Source organism: Mixophyes fleayi, chromosome 5 (genome assembly GCF_038048845.1).
Source record: "Mixophyes fleayi isolate aMixFle1 chromosome 5, aMixFle1.hap1, whole genome shotgun sequence".
Classification (NCBI taxonomy): domain Eukaryota; kingdom Metazoa; phylum Chordata; class Amphibia; order Anura; family Limnodynastidae; genus Mixophyes; species Mixophyes fleayi.
Window position 1 is genome coordinate 23,832,238 of NC_134406.1, and position 23,798 is coordinate 23,856,035.

At 40.2% G+C, this 23,798-nt stretch overlaps 1 protein-coding gene across 3 annotated transcripts in view; it reads right to left on the reverse strand.

Moving 5' to 3' along the window:
- Positions 1–23,798, reverse strand: part of CDK14 (cyclin dependent kinase 14) — a 453,985-nt gene that overhangs the window by 219,638 nt on the left and 210,549 nt on the right. For all 3 annotated transcript variants that reach the window (XM_075211845.1, XM_075211846.1, XM_075211847.1), the window contains one exon: positions 14,917–15,040. In XM_075211845.1, coding sequence (XP_075067946.1) covers positions 14,917–15,040 — 124 coding nt within the window. The remainder of the gene's footprint in view (positions 1–14,916; positions 15,041–23,798) is intronic.

The following is a 23,798-nucleotide window of genomic DNA, read 5'->3' on the forward strand; positions in this document are numbered from 1 at the left end:
AAACAATACAAACAAAGCGACAGCCTACTGCCAAGGAATATACATTGTCTAATAAAAAGAACAGATGGGAGAGACGGCAATGAGCCTCGGCATATGTTGGTAATCGGCATGCGTTGGCTGTAGCAGGAGGGACTCTGACAATACAGAGTCCTTGCCTGATGACCACACCCGCTGATAGCACTGCTGTCCTGACACACGGGCTATGCTTTGCGTGCACCAGGAGATATATGCTAGTGATGCGGCCCCCGTCCGACGGCTTGTGTCAATTTGCAAACAAACATAAAAACACACCCATTATATCAGCTGAGTAAATAATACAACAGCTTAATAAACATTTTTAAGAGAAACAAAGGTTCTCTACATAGAGTGATTCATATCCACATGTTTTACTGATCATTTGTACAACAATATAATGAAACGTAATTATACTTATAAATATGGTTCTGTACCTCTTAAGCCAGAAATACAATACAATATCAGTCCACAACTATAACTGTATTATCAGCTTAGACTATGGAGAACTTGTTTTCTCTTTCAATTGATGAGTGTAAAGTGGCCCATATGTGAGCAACGGTGGCTAGCCCATAAGGTATTTTCCCAAATTGGCCAGACATTATTCCATCTGATCTCAAAATGATCGCTCTGCCCCATCGAAATCTGATTGAGAAGAAAACCTGGTCAGCCAGCGACACACCCGCCATGATTATATAGTCCAGGGCTCAAAAATCTTTTAGAATTTAGGAGAAAATTGAAATTGAAAACATTTTTAAATATCTGGTAATCAATATGGACCATAGATATAGCCCCAACACATATACACTCCTCCTGCAAACATTACATCCCCTTCAATCCACATCACAGCCATTCTTTATCCTCACCTTAAACCTCTTCTCTATTTTGCTCCTGTACCCCCCCATCCCCTCAAGTCCATTCTCAATGGTCCATCTCACTCCAAAAACCCAATCACCCCCCCCCAAGTATAATTACTGCCCACTCAATCCACTTCTCCATCCCACTGTACTCGTCATCCTCCTCTACTCATAATTCACCTGCATTACTATAGATCTGTCCCCATCATCTCCCCTTCACCATTATAATCACATGAATTAACTCCCCATCCACAATCATCATTAAGCCATGCGTCAATCATTATTAACCCTTCCTGAGCATCTTTAATAACCATACCTCAGTAACCTGCCATCCTATCATTAACACCCTCAATCATTAACTCCATTCTTTAGTAATAACCCCTGTCCCTTACTGCTGCCCTACTACACTGCTTTTGCCCCTCTGAGAGCTTCCGTGCCAACGCAAAGCCTGAGCCCACTTGATGACTTAACTATAGAGAGACTGAACTGTGTTCAGTCTCCCCTCTGAGCAAGTTAAAATCTGGTGCTCCAGGATACCGGGCCTTCAATTAGTTTCCGGCATCATCTGTCAGAGCAAAGAGCTCAGTACATAGCAAAGAGTATAGCGTGACACAGTGGCTCTCGGATGAGAAGGACAACTGTCCTGAACCCTGCAGGGCAGGGCTGCCCAGGTGTTTGATGTTGTTGCTGATATTTTAGTCACTGTGGCATTTTAGGGGTTTGTTGAGCAATGTTGTAGTCAGCAGCAATCTTCAATAAATTTGCTCCTCTCCATTCCACCATTTAGTCAGATTGCTGAATGTCCAGTTCTGAGTAATCTGTCTCACTGGGTGTGGTACGGCTTAACGGTGCTGTCTACACCGACAACACTGACCCTGACATCTTCAGCCCGAAAACAAAATCAAAACAATAATAATAGTAGTGCCGTAGAGGAACAAATAAGGCACCATAAGACAAAGGTATTTATCGCACAGATATATGGAAGAACGTCTTATCTGGAAAAGACAGCAAGAACAATGGTAGTGCTTTAAATTGGCTGTACTGTCACAAAGTGTATGTAAAGCCTATATATTTTTATATATATTTCTTTAGAACTTCATTCGGCAAATCAAATATAAAAGCTTAAAAAATGAGGTTAGAGTGCCTGTACGAGTTACAATACCCTTTCATAGCTGCCAACTGTCCCAAATTCTCTGGGAAAATATTGGCAACTACTCCCTGTTTCCAGAACAGGGTGTATGCAAAGACGGATCTACCATGGTTGCCAGCCGTTCAGCTGCTACTGGCCCGATATATGCAGAGCAAAGTTGTGTTTGGGCTAACAGCCCAAACAGAGGCTTCACTGTGCATGCATGGGGGCCAGGGCCAGTGAAACGCGTGAAGCACAGCACGAGAGCAGTGCCTGGGCATGTGCAGTAATGCCCCAAAAGGGCGTCATTGCTCATGTTCAATATACCGAGCGGAAGGGGGGGGGGGGGAGGCGCTGAAAATATCAGCAGTGGTCCTGAGCAGGACTTTGTGTATGTTCAGAAGTGCAAAGCTGGGGTGTCCTGAATCAGAATTGCGGGTCACCCCCTTAAATTTTGCTATGGGGCCCAGTAATTAAATGTTACACCCCTGGGTATCTGTATAAACAAACGCTTCTCCCACAAAATACAAGCTTTCAATTCTCATATGTTTCTTAAACTTAACTTGCAAGTGTGATTTAATAAAGGTAAATTTAGATACTACTCATAGCTTTTATTTCCAATCCCAAAAGCACAGTTTGCAGTTCGCCTCCTGTTTTAAGTATTTATGCTGATCCCATAATCTTATTATATAACCTACATAAAAAATGCTTTTTAAGAGAAATAAGGAAAAACCCAAGAATATGTAGGTTTGATAAACAATAGGGAGGAGGTAGTGGAGGAGTTGAATGTTGTGTTCAATGCCAACTGTAAATGTTATACATTATTTTATGATTGACATACCAGAGAACAAAATCTACAATATATCTCAAAAATAGTTAAGCCTTTTAAAAATATTGTTAATTAAAAGTATGTGTATGTTTTCGTTATATCTGCAAAACTCCAGTGTTTCCATGGTTACCCAGCAGGGGAATCCACACCGGATTTCCATCAGACAAATTCATATGGGCCATCTTCAAAGATTTTTCCCCTAATTGCTGTTGTAAGCTGTAGAACTCATGGGTAATGCAGTGAGAGGATGCTACCTGGTGACTTCCAACTTCAAATAAAAGGGACAGGACCGGGTGGCATAAATGAAAAGACACTTTCTTAAAATAAAACTACAACAGCTGCATAACGTGTAAAGCTGAGCCCTACAGCTGGAGGGAGCTAAAGAGCTCCTGGGGAGCCGTCCGTTTGATCTCTCTGGGTTTTTATTCTCCCTATGGATTACGTCCGATCAAGAAAAGAAGATGGTAGGTAAGCATATATTCATCCAACTACTCTACAGAATATAATAAGAATATAGAATATTCTACTGAAAATAATAAGGGGCACACAATTTGACTTTTGGGCTTGAAACCGCTGGATTTAAAGCCCAAAAGTCAAATTTGTCAAGATTTGGGTGGCAAAATCGGCAATGTGCGACAGCTTTAAAACCGCCAGAAAAATGACAGTAAATTTCCCTGTATGACATGCATACTGCACGTGCCAGCAGTTGTACAGAGTAGAAGCAGAGGTTGAAAGTCACATACAAATGAATAGAAACGCCGAATATTTAAACCGATTTAACCATTTTGCCCACTTTACTGGTTCAATGTCCACGTAGATGTTCACAGTACAATCACTAATACACTTAAGTTTCCGGTTCCAAATTAGAGAGGCGTCTTCAGTGACCACCCACTGTGTTTGAGGCTTACCGTCCTTGTTAAAATAATTGTTTTTAAATATTTTTTATAGCTATTTTTTCCTATTTACATAATCTTTTTGAATGAACATTTAATATAAAATTAACATTTTTTTTTAATAAGATACTACTATGTTCAAAGTTCTCCATTTGCGTTCGAGGTCCACAATTACAAAAAAGTTAAAATATGGTATTTGGAAATCAAACATGGTCAAACTGACTATAACCTGTTTGACTTTTACAAACTATTCTAGATTTTTCAATTCTAAATTTTGAGAATCAGTGATACATTTTCACATATTTGTATCAATCTGACTGGTTGGAGCATCTCTACTAATGATCGTTCCAGTGGTCTGAGCTCAATTCCGATCACCTTGCGGAGCGGTTTGATGCAAAGACCACACGTGTACAAACGTGAGAAAAGGTATATGATGAAGCAGGGGCAGGAAAACAGCGCTCTCTTATTTAAGCTTAATCTATACCCCATTCACCAGTGGATGAATGTACCCGATTTAAGAAAAGACAATAAAAAATAAAATAAAATAAAAAAAAAACACTCATATGAATCTTTCAAGAAATTTATTTTATTAGCAAACCAACTAAATAGAAATAAAATAATTGAAACCAGAAAATAACTACAATTATATTAATTTTAGAATTTGACAGTTTTGAACGTCATGGTTTGTAAAGATCTGTACGTGATACGATCTAAGGATACACTGTTCAGTAGTCATGAGGGAAGTGGGTCATTTAGAAAGGTGTTAAATAATAAATGCAACCTTTGTGTGATCTTGAGAGGCAATCAGTTACAGTACACACTAGTCCCCCCGGAGTCTCTGCCTCTTCTACAACCTGTCACTGCTTGACACATGACCTCTTCTTTTCAGGAGACCACTGAGTATATTTTCCTGTCCCATAAGCCATGAAGTTCACGAGCTCTGCACATGTATATTGTGAACTCATTTTTAAATTGTATCTTCTAATAGACCCAGGCAATTCCAGTAAGGGTCATCATATTGTATTTTACCTAAATTTAAAAATATCCTTTCGAACTTCTGTTTCTGCATCAACAATAAAAGGTCACTTGGATAGAGGGCTGCTCCCACCACTTAAATGAACGCTATCAACAGTCCGATATTGGCATGTAACGGTGGTCTCGAAATTAAGAGCTCTTATAAAAGGGACAAGTTAAAGGGAGATTATCATCCACAATGATTTTAATTCCCTCCACGTTCCCCTAATTGGGGTCCTGCCTCCAGACATGCCAACAAAATTATCTCCTATAGACCCAGATCCTCTCATCCTTCTTTCTTTCCAAAATATTCCTCTTTTTGTTTGCTGTATAGCTCTCTATGGATGAGCTTCTTCAATGACCTAGTTGACTTCAACATTCTATACACACTTCTACTAAGCCCGTTATGAGTTTTATTGTTTTACAACAATCTGCATTTTAGATTAGAGGTGACTAGTAAAATTCACCAGTCACCTCTCTACCCTATCAACCAACACCAATGCCAGCTTCATAAAGATACAAGAACTGTTCTTACTTGTCACATCATTTCCTTTCCCCTGAAGCACATTGTTATCTTGATGACACATGCACTGGTCCTATGAATACTCATCGGAGCTCACGTTATCACACTTTTATACATGTTTGCGGTTACTATGTAACAGTGAGCAACACAAGTCCCTACTCTGCTCTGAGATAGCAAAGCTTCATAGTATAATACGAGGGGACCCCTTAGAGGTGGATAGATTCTTTACAAGACTGTGACTGTTCTATAACCACCACCACTTCTTTTTCCTAGAGATGCTCGGGCTCGGTTTTCTGAAAACCGAGCCCAACCAAACTTAAAGGAGCCGAGTAGGCTCGAGAGCCAGCTCAGTACTTTTGTGCGTCCTTGGATCTGAATCAAGGCAAAACTTCATTGTTGCATTGTCGGATCTCGTGGGTTTTGGATTCCATAAGTACCTCCCTCCCCAGGAGATCCAGCGACATTGCTCACACAGAAACAGGGGTAGCAGTGTTCTTGTCACTCTCCAGTCTCCAGCGACATTGCTCAGTGCCATTGCTCACACAGAAACAGGGGTAGCAGTGTTCTTGCCACTCTCCAGTCTCCAGTGACATTGCTCAGTGCCATTGCTCACACAGAAACAGGGGTAGCAGTGTTCATGTCACTCTCCAGTACCATTGCTCAGTGCCATTGCTCATACAGAAACAGAAAGGGTAGCAGTGTTCTTGTCACTTCACAAAAATTAACTGGATATGACTGGAAATTAATGTTATTAAGGTTAATAATTATGTAGGAACCAAAAAAGAGCCAAATTATGTGATTTTAGCAAAAAAATAGAGATTTTAGAAAAAAAATAGGAATCCAAAACCAAAACCAAAACACGCGAGGAAGGTTTTGCCAAAACTAAAACCCAAAGTTAATCCAGATCCAAAACCAAAACCAAAATACGGAGTCAGTGAACATCTCTACTTTTTTCCCTTGCATCAGTTTTCCGAAATTTCTACCCCAAGTGTTCTTTTCTGGCTTCATAAAATTTAGGGATGACCATCACTATTACCACGACTGAGAGCAGAATTGGCGAATTAACAAGGAGTTTGCGTCATCTAGGAAGGCAGCTTCACATAGTCTATAGCAACTGTGTGACGCTTCTCACCTAGCCCATGTGAACGGGAGCAAATAAAAACACACTTGTATTTATAGTTCCACTTTAATATATTTTTCTAATGTTTTTTTCATAGGTGTAAAGTGTAAACATTATTGTATATTAAATAATTATGTTTACACTTTACACCAATGACAAAAAAAAAATCAACTGTTTCAATAACTATAGGATTTTATTTGTGGACTAAAACTTCACCTCACGTGGCAAAAATCGAGCAATTACAGGATGCCGCATTAAAAAGAGCTGAAATGGGACATTTGTGAAAGTTATACAGGGAGCTTCTATTTGTTAAATTAATTAGAAGTAATAAAGTCCAATTATTTTTTTTGCTTTCATTAAAATTGCGCGTCTTGTATAGAACGCTCCTTAGAGTTAGGGGCAAATGCTAATTTTTGTGTTTGCATGTAGGGTAATACTGTCTGCATTTGCATGTAGCCCACAAATACAGTGCAGCTTTATTTTAACTCTGCAATTTAGCGTTGAGAAAGGACCCAGCCCTCTATTCATTTTAAATCTATGTGAACATTTTAACCTTTCATCCCCAGCAGCGCTAGGTGGCTTTGCCAAGGAGCAAAATTGCCAATGTGTGTGCATGGTGAGAGTAGAGAGATTATATTAACACATATTAAGGAACATATCTGCCAATTTTGTGCGTACCGTCCGCAAAATGAGTCTGCGTGAGCTCAGAACCGGACCATACACAACAGAACGCAGCCACGTCCAAGTCATCTTCGAGCGCAAGTAACACTTACTACAGCCCACAATTTCGGGGAGGGAACGGGCGGGTGCATGGAGGCAATGTACAGTAAGGGCGCTCCTGTCTAAGTCAGACTCAGGCGGACACAGAAGGACGCTGGTTTTCTGCCGTATCTCTTGCGCCAGCTAGAGGTCTAAGTCCTAGTTATGTCAGTATCGTATGTATGCTATAACATGTGTCTGCAATCAGAAGCAACTGCTACTGTCTTATGTACAGCAGGTATTAAGTATAAGTAATAAATGTTTTTCAAGAAAAAAAAAGAAAAGAAAAGAAAATTTAAAAAACAATTCCAAGTATAACCATAAATGACTATAATATGGACATGTAACATTAATTGAATATGTATTTTTTTTATGCATTCTTTTGAGATTTTATATTCCACATAGATATTGCAGGTGTCCTGCAGCTTCTGTTCTAGTAGAGCAGATTAAACCTACACCCGTAGTCATCAGCACACATATTTTCAGATCCGTTCCTTGCTGACTTCGGAATCTGCAAAGCCAACTTACGTGCAGTTTAAAAAACACACATGCTGCACACAGTGGGCCTGAGTCATTAAGAAGAGCAACGCATAAAAAAGGAGTAACTTTACACCTGGGCAAAACCATTGGAGGGGGAGGTAAATTTAAAATGTGGGGACAGATTTATAGTTGGGGTAGGGCATGTCCTAGATCAACTTTACATTTCAGTGTTCAAATAAAGCTATGAAGTATTTGAGTGCTACATGAAAAAGCAGCCAGTATTTTAATTATGTGCAAAATAAGAAACTAATTTGCACCCCTTGCATTGCAACTTGGTTAGTCCAGGTGCAAACTTACTCCTTTATTTTACTTTGCTCCCCTTATTGACTCAGGCCCATGTGGTAAATCTAAAATGGACAGCACAAAGGTATATGTAACGCCCCTCCCTAGTGGCGTTTTAGTAAAACCTGCACCTCAGTGAATACAGGAGGGGTCACCTAGAGGGCAAGATAGAAGTATATTAAAAGTTACATAAACTGGATACCATGGTGATAACCCAGCCCAGCCTGTGAGACTGAGTGAGAGGAAGGAGGGGATGTGAGAAAGGGGGGGAAAAAAGAGAGAGAGAGAAAGGAGACACAGGAGAGGAGAGATGTAGCTGGGGACCTGGGAGAGTGGGGTGGAAGCTCCAGGATCCCCCAGCATTGCCTGGAAGTCTGAGCGCGGTGACTGCGCCGAGGCAAGGAATGTGTGCCCTGAATGAGGGGGAGAACTCCATGTCACTATAGAGAACCCAAGAGAGAGGGGGACACTTCGCATGGAAGAGACCCTGGAGTAGGGTTGCTACAAGAGGCAAGGTAGCTGTAGTGTCATAGCCTGAGGCTGGGAGTACACAGAGTGAAGTGTCAGAGCACAGGAGACATCATCCCCGCAGAGGAGGGGTGAGCTGCAGTTGAGAGTTACACAGCGTGTGTCAGAGCTGCATGGAGGAGAAGCTGCCTGCCTGTTAGCATCCATGTGAGTGCCCCTGCAGAGGAGTGTGATCTTCAGTGACATATGGAGTAAAAGAGATATGTGATTTAAGTTATATAACATCTGGATAACATTAAGAACTGTGCAGGAGGAGTAATAAGATATATTTGCAACCATATTCGTATTGCTCATTAAGAACTGTGCTGGAGAGAGTAAGGAGCTGTATATATATTTTTCTTTTTTGCTGCAACCATTATGATTATCGTGCTGGAGGAAGAGGAGTGTAAATAAAGAGTTCAGTTTATCACAGAGATGGTCTGGTGCCCAAATTATTGTGACTTTTATTGCACTGCACCACAAAGTGACATTACCTGTGTCCCACTAACTACAAAGAAACACCTGCATGTGCAGGGACCCCCTGATCATTTACACCCATGCCCATCAGCTAGCCAGGGCTTGAGAAGGAGGTGCATTGTGTACCCTTTGCACCCGACACTACACACAGTGACAGGGGGTTACATATAATTATTATTATCGTACATTTAAAGGCGCCACAGTAAAATAACACTTACAGTAAAAAATTATTTTCAGGAATGCAAGATATGTCAAAAAGAATAACGTTAAAAGCTACGCCTGGTTTCTACAAAAGATACTCTGCATAATATATTAATATGTGTAATCCTTGGTTGTTAAGAACTGCTTTGCAGACCTCTAGAGAGGTTTTTTCAGTAAGATATTTCGTTATACAGGTATATCAATATACTCATTTCATGCTAGAAGAAAACAATCTATTTGAAAATTTACATACATATGACCAATTTTTCATTTAGAACAGACATTCAATAAATATTAGATCAACACAAAGGAGTTTCCTATGGGAATCGGCGACACTAGCAGAGGCCTTATACAAAATGCTGTGGGGAATTCTCTCTTCGAATCAATTAGCCTGATCGGTTGGGCATGTATGGAAAGCAATCACTATGTATGGCCCAATCTATTGCACGGCTAGTCCTGGACACTCCGTTAACACACTGCACCCTTTAGTCACAGCATATAAAGATGCTGTCAATACACTGACAGTCGCCACAGAGCTGGCTCCAGGTCATTACATCTGACACAGCTGTGTGGTCTAAATGCACAATGTAAAATAATAAAACCAATACAAATAGAACCATCAAACAGATGCGACCCAAGAGTCTCTTATGAATGTGTGTTTAAATAAAGAAAATAACTATTAGCCTGGGCTGTGGGCATCTACTGTCATGGTATTCCAGCGACGAAATCAGTGCTGTCCAAGTATTTCCAACAAGAGGGCAGCAATTCTAGTATAACTATGTGTTCCAGGGCTGAAACTAAAAAAATATTCGATCCACCACAGACCTTAGGGCTTTGGCCCGACCAATTGGACAACACCGAGTAAGGACACGGCTGTGTGTAAATAAATAAATACAGAATTATTCCCTTTTTGATATTAAGGGGCATATTCAATTAGGATTCCGGGCGTTACCACGGAACCTGCGCAGTATTGACGGTAATACGATACCGCAATAACGTGGATTTTCCTATGAAACCCTATGGGGTGGGCACGAAAATCCACATTATTGCGGTACCATGGATTGACTTCACGGACCGGAAACCTAATTGAATCTGCGTTATTGTAAAAAGTAATTACTGTAATAGTGCACTTAATTATTGTTATAACTGTAATTTCAACACCGGCTTTTTGCTCGCAGCTTTCTGGGTTAAATTTACTGTAATAACGGTAGTACATCTATCGCGGCGCTATTCACGGGGGAATTGAATTCCCCCCTAAGACCATATCAAAAAATATGACTTTGGAGATTTTTTGATAGTTTTATAACCACATCACTCAACCGGAGCCACAACCATAAATAGTTTCCAGGGACACATGGCTGCTGAGCTGGTGCGTCTAAGCCACTGGGTCCCAAAACGTTCTCAGTTCGAGGCACCCTTAGGCGATCCATAATTTTTTCAAGGCACCCCTAAGCAAAAGTAATTACCAAGTAGTCCCCTGCCTAGCTCATCACCCGCCCTGGCCGCGGCACCCCTTTGAGATCGCCGCGGCACCCCAGGGAGCCACGGCACACAGTTTGGGAACCACTGGTCTAAACACATCACATGCAAAACTATCTCTGCGCAGGTTGGAGCACTACAATTCCCGCCATGTCACCTTCACTGATCTGTGTTCTAACTTTTTTTTTTTTGCATTTTAAATATTCCTCTGCAATGAATAGCAACCTAGAAAATAAGAATGTAATGGTAAAAATTGCATATGAGGTCAACGTGCAATTGATCAATACTGAAAAACAAGGACCTTATAGGGAGAAATCTTAAAAACCTAATAGCTATCACTCCCATATATTTTAGTAAGTGCACCATAGATGATCATTACCATGTGTCATACTTGCCTACATTTTGGACCTTCCCTCCGGGATCTCCTGGTAATGAGGTCCACGGGAAAAGTGCGTTTAACCAAAGAGGCAAGGACGCTCCTTTGATTTGCGCCCTAAACAATTGGCTCTATGGCCATGTCAAAAACTTTTATTTTTCATAATATTAAATAAAACCAGTAACGTAAAAAAGTATTTGTAGGTTTGAGAAACAAATTACAGCTAATGTGTGTAAATTACAATTACAGTTCATATTTCATCTCTGCTGCATATATTGAATTTATTTTAAGAATTTTTTTTTACTGGTACCCGTGGAGTCTTGTGATACATCCAGCATGACGTGGTGACACATACATGTGTCATGAGAGAGTGGTTGGAAACGCTGCCCTGGTGAGTAGATTATGGTGAAACGCTGTGTTCTAACTAGTAAACATTTGTTATGTTGTAAAACATTCTGTAATTTAACCATAAGGCTGATGCTAAGAGGAGACTCACCTTTCCTTTTAAAAGATTAGCATTTTCATACCCCCAACAGAAATGGATTCTTTCCCTGTTATCTTCTTTGTCAGAGTCTAAATCTACATTTCCAAACCAAAGTGTAAAGGCGACTCAGACCCTCTATTTATTATTGAAAATAGCAATAATGTTTTATGAAACATTTTGAAGGGTGCTAATAATTTAATAAAGTAGTCTTTTTTAAAAATCTATATCCCCCAATTAACAATTGTTTTTAAACTTTCCTATCGTCTTTTAGAAAAAAAATAATTAACAAATAACAACAACAATAATAATTTATCATTTATTTTTTATACAGCTATCAATTTTCTAAACTTATACACAGGAGTTTGTAGTGGACATATATCAATTTAGTTTGAAAAGAGAGTAGTCCGGGCTCTAACCCCGCACCACTCTGCTTTCCTAGGCAATACAAGAGAACTTGGCAGACAGCCAGGATTACTCTTTGTTATTTCTTTGTTACAACTACAAAGCTGGTCTTTTCTTAATCTGCATATGCGTGAGATGGTTTGCCAGCTTCTCGATTCCAGATCCCCCCAAAAAATAATAAAGTTTTAAAAAAAAAAATAAAAAAAAAATAGAAAATAGATAACAAACGAAAAAGGAAGAAATGCTTTATTTTTTTCTTATTCTGTGCTCTGGCTAAAGCCATTGCCGTTGTCCATGATAATTGGATTTCATGGCCCCAAGACTACAGTCTATAGTCTTCACCAGTCCAAGGGCTTCAATAAATAGGAAAAATCCCTAAATCTGGAGAAAATTTGAATTTTCACTAAACCTTGGGGTTTTCCTATTGATTAAAAGATCCCATCATTTTTTTTCCATTCACAATTGATGGACTATTGTCCTTAATAAAAAAAAAAAATCCAATAGACAAATCTTTATAGTGACCTTGAATACATTTATTGGGTCACTTCCAAGGTGCCTTTTCCCCCAAAGTAAGCTTAGCTTTTCTAATTTATCTTTATAAATTAACCATATGTGAAGTGGTCCAAACTGTACCCCATACTCCCATATCTTCCACTGGCAGATATATTTTTAATTCATTACAGCTCCAGATAGGCAGATGCTGTTTTAAAATACACGTAGCTTTCCACCATTATGGAGCAGGAAAATAATTTGCAAAACTTAAGAGCATAGAACTTTTTATTTTAAATTTGCATGGAGCTCCAATCCACAGTTATCAGAATAGTTATTATAAATATATTTTTAAATACTGCCTATTCAATGTAAGCAAAAAAAAGTTGAGCAGGCTACTCATTATTATTGTTCTATAACAAATTATTAAAATGTTTCCCAAAGTCGAATCGGCATTTTTATTTCTCTACTCAGTGACAATTTGTGGAATATTCATATTTCCGCTAAACTGCTTTTCCAGACCACAAGACAATCAGCTTCATGTGGATTGCAGCCCCCGCTAGGCCAATTTAATTTTTGCTACACATGCCAGCATACAGAACTGTTACATAGGAGCTGCTGAAATTAAAAGGCTAAAAACAAAAATTAATTATGAATTGCCAATAAGTGGCTGATTTTACACTTTACACAAAAAGTAAAAAAGTCTACAGGCAGTTTGCCCAGATACTGTATTTGTTTTAAACTTAAAACAAAAAAAAACAAAAACAAAAAAGAGGAGAGGAATCTAGCTACATACTTATTATATTTCATATCTATTAAGCAATATACTGTATATTTGATATATAATATAATATGGACTAATTATGTACTTACCCAGATATGTTTTGTATTTTATGCATTGTCATTCTATAATTTATTGGAAGTTAATAAAACAACTCAATAAACTAATATAATCCAGGGAAACCTGGATTACTAAAATTGAAGAAAAACTGTCACCATTCCTAAAGCCTAACATTAATGTATATATATCTAAAGGGTGTTCATTTTAAAAAAAATATGTTTATGTATAAAACACAAAAGAACAACAACACTGATATCTGGCCTCCTCTTCATGGAGAGGTCTCCAAATAACAAATCGAGTGGTGCCAAGATATCATCAGACTAATAAATAAAATCTAAGAAATAGAGAAGATGGATAATAATTATATGAGTGATTTAGGACCAATATTTTTATTAAAATGTTATAATAAAGGACAAGTTTATATCAAACATTTTTTATTTTATTTTTTCTGTGTAATATAGATGACTGTACAGTGCCAGTTCTATAGTATTTGTGCCAAAGTTGGCATATGACCTGGGTGTCATAGCAAGGTGAAAATGGAGTGTGAAAAGTGCATGATGTACAATTTTATGGCACTGTGCACTGTTTACCCAGCCTTTTTGGGAGGGGTTGGAGATAAATACCAACCGTGTGCCCAGGGCATGGACATTCCTAGATCATAAAGAAGGGCTTTAATTGTACAAGCACAACAGTTCCTGTAAATAATGCTGACTACACACAGGCTCTGGCAGGATCGGTTTCAGGTTTGGCCGTAGACATTGACGACCAAATTGTACAGACTTCACTGTTTGGTAATTGGGTCAAGAGGCCAGAACTCACGTAAGCCTGTTAGTGTGGTTGGCTGATGTCTGCACATACAGATTGACAATCTACTGAGCAGTGAGAAGATATCATCATCCAATCATAAATTGAGCTGCTACATAGAATGTGCAATTACTTTGTGTTCATGTGACATCAGAAGGACCAAATAGGGGAAACTGGTCTGGTCATGAAGGCAGGATGTGACCTCTAAGTACCTCATACAGTCCACAAGATGCGGATTGCTCACCACTGGATTACTCCCTCTGATAAATATTTGATGGTGTAAATTTATTGTTCCATGTGTACATATAGAACAACAAAAGCCCAATCCTAGATCTCTTCCAAGTATAGTAAAATGACATGGCACAACATACTAGTAAATGTTAATTCAAAACTCACTAAATACCACCCAAGTACCATTCTTTGGACAAAACATGCCTAGAAAAAAATATAGATGCAAAATAAAAACATGCAAAAAAAATATAGATGCAAAATAAAAACATACAAAAAAATATACATGCAAAATAAAAACATGCAAAACAAATAATTATAATATAGCTAAAAGATTTAAAAAACAACTTCTGTTAGAAATCAGACAGAAGTATTATAAGTAAAATTTAGCTTGAATTTTTTTTTATATATTATAAAAGGATATAGTAAAATAAAAAAAATGTATTCTATTGTTTTCGGTAGACCCTTCTGCAAAACACATCATTTGAGGCTTTTTTTTTCACTACAAGCATACCATTTTAGTTTCCAGATAACCATTCCATAAAAAAAACACAATAATAGCAAAAAATCAGATATTATCTAAAGAACAAACAGAAATCAATGAAGGCCTCTGGCTTCCTTTTCTATATATGAAATAAAAAAAAAAAATCAAAGCAAAATGTCGACCTACCAAAATCAGCCAACTTCAGCAACCCCGTGTCACTTATTAGAAGGTTCTGTGGTTTCAGGTCTCTATGCAGTATGTGGCCTTGGTGGATGTAAGACAGTCCTCGTAGCAGCTGAAATAAAAACAACTGGGGAAAGAAGAAAAGAAATTAGATGCTCAGAATCTCGTACGTTTGAGTCAACCTGTATAGAATGCATTTTATACAAAAGACTAAACATAATGGGTCTGATTCATTAAGGAAAGTAAAGCTAAAAAATGTGTAACTTTGAACCTTGGCAAACCCATGTTATAATACAAGGGGTGCAAATTAGTTTATTATTTTGCACATATGGAAAATACTGACTCTTTTTTCACGTAGGACATAAATACTTTATAGATTTATTTTTACACTGACATTAAAGTTGATCTAGGACATGTCCTATCCCAACTATAAATTGGTCCCCACATTTTAACCCCCCCTCCAATGCAACACGGTTTTGCCAAGGTGAAAAGTTACAATTTTTTTTTTTTATTCACTTTCCTTAATGAATCAGACCCTATACGTTTTATCAAACCCATCTCATGGTTAACTTTTAATAGACTGTGTATTACTTTCTTAATCATATGCAATTCGAGTTGCCATGTGCATCAACAGTAATCTCAGACCCACAGGAAAAAGTTCCATTTATGGAACACACAGAGAATATGGATTAAGCAATTGCCAGTGAACGCAAGTGCATGCAATTTATCTTCCAGCACAAAGGACACTCCTGAGTGCCTACGATTTCATGGGCAGATCGGGGAGGGGACTGGGCGTATGCACATAGTCAATGTGCTGTAAAGACGTGCCAAGATCGAGCTCTGTGCATCTCTCAGGTACGTGTTTGTCAGTCGTATCACTTGCACCAGCTACAGATCAGGTGTAAGCGCCGAGTGATAGTGTTGATGGTCACATGTGCACGCTAGAACATGTGTTTGATATCAGGAGCAACTGTACAAATTAATTTTATGTATAGTAGACTTTAATAACATCCTGATAAATGTATTTCATGGGTGGAAAAAATTAAAACAAAAAACTTTTTTATTTTTTTTGATGATTTTTCATTAATGACTATATTATTAACAGGTGACAATATTTGAATACTTTTCTTTTTTATGTGCGTTCTGCTGGGACTTTTATATAGCATATATGTATTGTATGTATCCTACAGTGTGCTGTGTCTGTCTCAATATGGCAAGTGCCGTATATGCAGAGCGTATTAACATCCGCTTTCACATGAGACACGTTTTTTCTGATCCTTTACTAGTTGAAAGTGGACGGGCATATGCCCGTATATGATTTATGTGTATTTTATAAAGAACACACAATACGTTCATTTTGCACGCCTTAATGAACCAGGCCCTGATTGTTTACAAAGTACAAATAAATAACCAACCAAAAAAAACAACCTATAAATAATACACAATACATCATTTCTTGGTTATCTAGTGAGTGAGAGACTATATGGAACCTGGAGAATTATTGGTCAGAAAATAAACAATTTTAAATGAGAATACAAATCTTGAAATACTGCAGATGCCATGTAATATCACTCTTCTTTCTCCGACGTTTTACCTTTAATAACATGATGTCTATACTGAAGTGCCCACTGGCTTTGAAAGGTTCTGAACATAACAGGAAATATTCAGTCATTTATTCAATTCCTTTTGCATTGTAGTAAGCATTAATTTCACAGGCACTTAAATTGCAGGAAATATATTTTGTTCTTGAAGGGGAAAAGTATATAACAAATGCTCTAACGCCCACTCACAGCTAATAGCAAAGAAAACACATAAAAATGTTAATGTTAACATCCGTAACTACAGAATTCTTAGTTAAAGGAACAGTAACAAGACTTTCTGCATAGTTTATGCTTTGAAACACACAATTTTGGCAGGAAAGTCTCACACTGAGGGCCCTGTCCTGCTGTCCCAACCATGGGCACCTTTGTCCCGCGAATCGGAAAGTTGAGAGGTAATCAGTTAACGGGTGTCGAGCTCACTTGGCACTGGAGTTCGGCAGTCAAGGGGTCTCTTGAGAGAAGTAGGGGGAGGGGTAATGGGCTGCTTGGCGCTTCAGGAGCACCCCATAGGATGGACCCCCCGTTGTGACATAGTCATGTCATTTGCATTGGTTTTTCTATTTTAAGGGAAGTAGCAGCTTCCATTTTTGCAACTGTTATTTAAAAACCCTTTAAGGGGGGTTTTGAGCGCCTTAAAAAGGTTACATTTGTCTTTTTTTCTTTACATATACAGTGTACACTAGTAAAATATAATTTTTTTTCGCATTTATCAATGAAAATTGCAGTGTGACAGTCAACTGAAATTGTTATTCACTAACTGCAAAATATGCGGAAACACAACATATTTAATTACTTGCAAATGCAACTATTTTACAGCCACAAGCACACTTATGTGTAACGCACAGTTACCACTATGGGAGGTGCAGACACGATGGGGGAATTCAATTGACCGCTAGATATTTTTTAACACAGCGTTAAGTCATTTTAACACTGGTTTTTTTTATCATTTTAGAGCAGGTTAACTTTACCCGCGATTCAATTCCATTTTTAACACTCTGTTTTTTTCATGAAACGGTCCTCTCGCGCTCCAGTAGAAGGTCTGTTGAAAGTATAGGGTGGTTGAGAGCCCGCCGCGGTAAAAGCTATTCAATTGTTTTTTAACGCGCCGCGTTAAACAGACAAATATGCTTTTTTTTTATCTTGCACCTCTTTGGGGTGTGTTAAAAATTAAAAACCTATGAAAATTATTTTAAATCATGTAATAATGATAATAATAATCTCATGCTCTTTTTTCATTGGCAGAATTGTGTCACTCAACGCACTGATCCGGATACTGCAAAGGGCACCCACTGGAAGTACACTTCTATTCCTGATAGGAACCTTTCTATCAACTAATCTCAGGATGGTGATAACAGAAGAAAAACACTTTCAAATTAGGGATGAGCGCGCTCGGATTTCTGAAATCCGAGCCCACCCGAACGTTGCGGATCCGAGTCGGATCCGAGACAGATCCGGGTATTGGCGCCAAATTCAAAAGTGAAACTGAGGCTCTGACTCATAATCCCGTTGTCGGATCTCGCGATACTCGGATCCTATAAATTCCCCGCTAGTCGCCGCCATCTTCACTCGGGCATTGATCAGGGTAGAGGGAGGGTGTGTTAGGTGGTCCTCTGTGCTGTTTAGTTCTGTGCTGTTTAGTTCTGTGCTGTTTAGTGCTGTGCTGTGCTGTGCTGTTTAGTGCTGTGCTGTGCTGTGCTGTGCTGTGCTGTTTAGTGCTGTGCTGTGTTCTGCAGTATCAGTCCAGTGGTGCTGTGTGCTGTGCTCTGTCCTTCTGAGGTCAGTGGTGCTGCTGGGTCCTGTGCTGTGTCCTGTTCAGTCCAGTGGTGCTGTGTCCTGTGCTCTGTGCTTCTAAGGGCATAGTTTTTTCCCCAATATTCCCCTGTGTTTAAAAAAATAAAAAAAAGTTTTTTTTATAAAATACCAAAAACTACTTTAATATTTTTTAATTACCACAAAATTTTCACAACCAATCCTGCAGTATAAGCCCATTGGTACTGCAATATTACCAAGTTCACACATTCAGCAGTAAAAGTCCAGTGGTACTGCAATATTACAAAGTTTACACATTCTGCAGTATCAGTCCAGTGGTGCTGTGTCCTGTGCTCTGTCTGCTGAGTTCCGTAGTGCTGCTGGGTCCTGTGCCGTGTCCTGTTCAGTCCAGTGGTGCTGTGTCCTGTGCTCTGTGCTTCTAAGGGCATAGTTATTTCCCCATTATTCCCAAGTTTGTAAAAAATAAAAAAAAAGTAAAAAAAAATAAAAAATTAAAAAAAAAAAAAAATATATAATAATTATAACCAAATTTGCAAAACCAATCCAGCATTATAAGTCCATTGGTACTGCAATATTACCAAGTTCACACATTCAGCAGTAAAAGTCCAGTGGTACTGCAATATTACAAAGTTTACACATTCTGCAGTATCAGTCCAGTGGTGCTGTGTCCTGTGCTCTGTCCTGCTGAGTTCCGTAGTGCTGCTGGGTCCTGTGCCGTGTCCTGTTCAGTCCAGTGGTGCTGTGTCCTGTGCTCTGTGCTTCTAAGGGCATAGTTATTTCCCCATTATTCCCAAGTTTGTAAAAAATAAAAAAAAAAGTAAAAAAAAATAAAAAATTAAAAAAAAAAAAAAATATATAATAATTATAACCAAATTTGCAAAACCAATCCAGCATTATAAGTCCATTGGTACTGCAATATTACCAAGTTCACACATTCAGCAGTAAAAGTCCAGTGGTACTGCAATATTACAAAGTTTACACATTCTGCAGTATCAGTCCAGTGGTGCTGTGTCCTGTGCTCTGTCCTGCTGAGTTCCGTAGTGCTGCTGGGTCCTGTGCCGTGTCCTGTTCAGTCCAGTGGTGCTGTGTCCTGTGCTCTGTGCTTCTAAGGGCATAGTTATTTCCCCATTATTCCCAAGTTTGTAAAAAATAAAAAAAAAGTAAAAAAAAATAAAAAATTAAAAAAAAATAAAAATATATAATAATTATAACCAAATTTGCAAAACCAATCCAGCATTATAAGTCCATTGGTACTGCAATATTACCAAGTTCACACATTCTGCAGTATCTTGTGCTACATATAATGGAGACCAAAAATTTGGAGGATAAAGTAGGGAAAGATCAAGACCCACTTCCTCCTAATGCTGAAGCTGCTGCCACTAGTCATGACATAGACGATGAAATGCCATCAACGTCGTCTTCCAAGCCCGATGCCCAATCTCGTAGTACCGGGCATGTAAAATCCAAAAAGCCCAAGTTAAGAAAAAGTAGCAAAAAGAGAAACTTAAAATCATCTGAGGAGAAACGTAAAGTTGCCAATATGCCATTTACGACACGGAGTGGCAAGGAACGGCTTAGGCCCTGGCCCGTGTTCATGACTAGTGGTTCAGCTTCACCCACGGATCTTAGCCCTCCTCCTCCTCCCCCCCCCTACAAAAAATTGAAGAGAGTTATGCTGTCAGCAACAAAACAGCAAACAACTCTGCCTTCTAAAGAGAAATTATCACAAATCCCCAAGGCGAGTCCAAGGGTGTTGGTGGTTGTCAAGCCTGACCTTCCCATCACTGTACGGGAAGAGGTGGCTCGGGAGGAGGCTATTGATGATGTAGCTGGCGCTGTGGAGGAACTTGATGATGAGGATGGTGATGTGGTTATTGTAAATGAGGCACCAGGGGGGGAAACAGCTGATGTCCATGGGATGAAAAAGCCCATCGTCATGCCTGGTCAGAAGACCAAAAAATGCACCTCTTCGGTCTGGAGTTATTTTTATCCAAATCCAGACAACCAATGTATGGCAATATGTAGCTTATGTAAAGCTCAAATAAGCAGGGGTAAGGATCTTGCCCACCTAGGAACATCCTCCCTTATACGTCACCTGAATAACCTTCATAGTTCAGTGGTTAGTTCAGGAACTGGGGCTAGGACCCTCATCGGTACAGGGACACCTAAATCCCGTGGTCCAGTTGGATACACACCAGCAACACCCTCCTCGTCAACTTCCTCCACAATCTCCATCAGATTCAGTCCTGCAGCCCAAGTCACCAGCCAGACTGAGTCCTCCTCAATACGGGATTCATCCGAGGAATCCTGCAGCGGTACGCCTACTACTGCCACTGCTGCTGTTGCTGCTGTTAGTCGGTCATCTTCCCAGAGGGGAAGTCGTAAGACCGCTAAGTCTTTCACCAAACAATTGACCGTCCAACAGTCGTTTGCCATGACCACCAAATACGATAGTAGTCACCCTATTGCAAAGCGTATAACTGCGGCTGTAACTGCAATGTTGGTGTTAGACGTGCGCCCGGTGTCCGCCATCAGTGGAGTGGGATTTAGAGGGTTGATGGAGGTATTGTGTCCCCGGTACCAAATCCCCTCGAGATTCCACTTCACTAGGCAGGCGATACCAAAAATGTACAGAGAAGTACGATCAAGTGTCCTCAGTGCTCTTAAAAATGCGGTTGTACCCACTGTCCACTTAACCACGGACATGTGGACAAGTGGTTCTGGGCAAACGAAGGACTATATGACTGTGACAGCCCACTGGGTAGATGCATCCCCTTCCGCAGCAACAGCAACAGCTGCATCAGTAGCAGCATCTACAAAATGGCTGCTCATGCAAAGGCAGGCAACATTGTGCATTACAGGCTTTAATAAGAGGCACAACGCTGCCAACATATTAGAGAAAATGAGGGAAATTATCTCCCAGTGGCTTACCCCACTTAGACTCTCATGGGGATTTGTGGTGTCAGACAATGCCAGTAACATTGTGCGGGCATTAAATATGGGCAATTTCCAGCACGTCCCATGTTTTGCCCACACCATTAATTTGGTGGTGCAGCATTACCTGAAGAGTGACAGGGGTGTGCAGGAGATGCTTGCGGTGGCGCGCAAAATTGCTGGACACTTTCGGCATTCAGCCAGTGCCTACCGCAGACTAGAGGCACATCAAAAAAGCTTGAACCTGCCCTGCCATCACCTCAAACAAGAGGTTGTGACGCGCTGGAACTCCACCCTCTATATGCTGCAGAGGATGGAGGAGCAGCAAAAGGCCATTCAGGCCTACACAGCCACCTACGACATAGGCAAAGGAGTGGGGATGCGCCTGAGTCAAGCGCAGTGGAGACTGATTTCCGTGTTGTGCAAGGTTCTGCAGCCATTTGAACTTGCCACACGAGAAGTCAGTTCCGACACTGCCAGCTTGAGTCAGGTCATTCCCCTGATCAGGCTGTTGCAGAAGCAGCTGGAGAAAGTGAGGGAGGAGCTGGTAAGCCATTGCGATTACAGCAAGCATGTAGCTCTTGTGGATGTAGCCCTTCGTACGCTTTGCCAGGATCCGAGGGTGGTCACTCTTTTAAAGTCAGAGGAATACATTCTGGCCACCGTGCTCGATCCTCGGTTTAAAGCGTATGTTGTGTCTCTGTTTCCGGCGGACACAAATCTACAGCGGTGCAAAGACCTGCTGGTCAGGAGATTGTCCTCTGAAGAGGACCGTGACATGCCAACAGCTCCACCCTCATTTTCTTCCACATCTATGGCTGCGAGGAAAAAGCTCAGTTTTCCCAAAAGAGGCACTGGCGGGGATGCTGATAACATCTGGTCCGGACTGAAGGACCTGCCAACCATTGCAGACATGTCTACTCTCGCTGCATTGGATGCTGTCACAATAGAAAAAATTGTGGATGATTACTTTGCTGACACCATCCAAGTAGACATGTCAGACAGTCCATATTGTTACTGGCAGGAAAAAAAGGCAGTTTGGAAGCCCCTGTACAAACTGGCTCTATTTTACCTGAGTTGTCCCCCCTCCAGTGTGTACTCGGAAAGAGTTTTTAGTGCAGCGGGGAACCTGGTCAGTGAGCGGCGAAGGAGGTTGCTTCCTCACAACGTTGAAAAAATGATGTTTATAAAAATGAATAATCAATTCCTCAATGAAGTACAGCACTGCCCTCCAGATACTACAGAGGGACCTGTGGTTGTGGAGTCCAGCGGGGACGAATTGATAATGTGTGATGAGGAGGAAGTACACACTGTAGGGGGAGAGGAATCAGAGGTTGAGGATGAGGACGACATCTTGCCTCAGTAGAGCCTGTTTAGTCTGTACAGGGAGAGATGAATAGCTTTTTTGGTGTGGGGGCCCAAACAAACCAATCATTTCAGTCAAAGTTGTTTGGTAGGCCCTGTCGCTGAAATGATTGGTTTGTTAAAGTGTGCATGTCCTATTTCAACAACAGACCTCTCAACTGCAGCTCATCCCTCCTCTGCGGGGATAATGTCTCCTGTGCTCTGACACGTCACTCTGTGTACTCTCAGCCTCAGGATCTGACACTACAGCTACCATGCCTCTTGTAGCAGCCCTCACTCCAGGGCCTCTTCCATGTGCAGTGTCCCCCTCTCTCTTGGGTTCACTATAGTGGCATGGAGTTCTCCCCCTCATCCAGGGCACACATTCCTTGCCCTGGCTCAGTCACCACGCTCAGACTTCCAGGCAATGCTGGGGGAGCCTGGGAGCTTCCACCCCAGGTCCCCAGCTACAACTCTCCTCTCCTGTGTCTTCTCTCTCTTTCTGACACTTTAAAGATCGTGCCTTTAAATGAAAAAGTCAGTCTTCATTGCACGACTATGTGCAAGTGCAACAGGGACATTTTTTTGGGTTTACAAAGTCAAACAATAACACTACGACCCTGTCTGTCTGGGGTCTGTCAATGATGAATTGTCTGGAGCATGTTTTGAGGAGGTATTGTGGCCCCGGTATCAAATTGGGTACCGGGGCCACCCCACTACGCAGTCCAGATACTTGTTTGGTGGAATTCTGACACGTGGAGGGTGTATTTATTTTATTGTGGCCCCGGTATCAAGTTGGGTACCGGGGCCACCCCACTACGCAGTCCAGATACTTGTTTGGTGGAATTCTGACACGTGGAGGGTTTTTTAATTATATTGTGGCCTCGGTACCAAATTGTGTACCGGGGCCACCACACTACGCAGTCAAGATACTTGTTTGGTGGAATTCAGACCAGTTGAGGGTTTTATTATTATATTGTGTGGACCACTCTATCTATACCACACTACAACTCTATACCACTCTATTTCCTACTTTAATTCTATTTAATTCTATTTCCTACTTTAATTCTATTACTAATTAATTAACATAAAGAGGAACAAAAAAAACCAATTTTACCAAAAGTATAATATGACTTAGACTTACAAACACTACACTTGAAAGATCGTGCCTTTAAATGAAAAAGTAAGTCTTCATTGCACGACTATGTGCAACAGGGACAGTTTTTTTCTTTACAA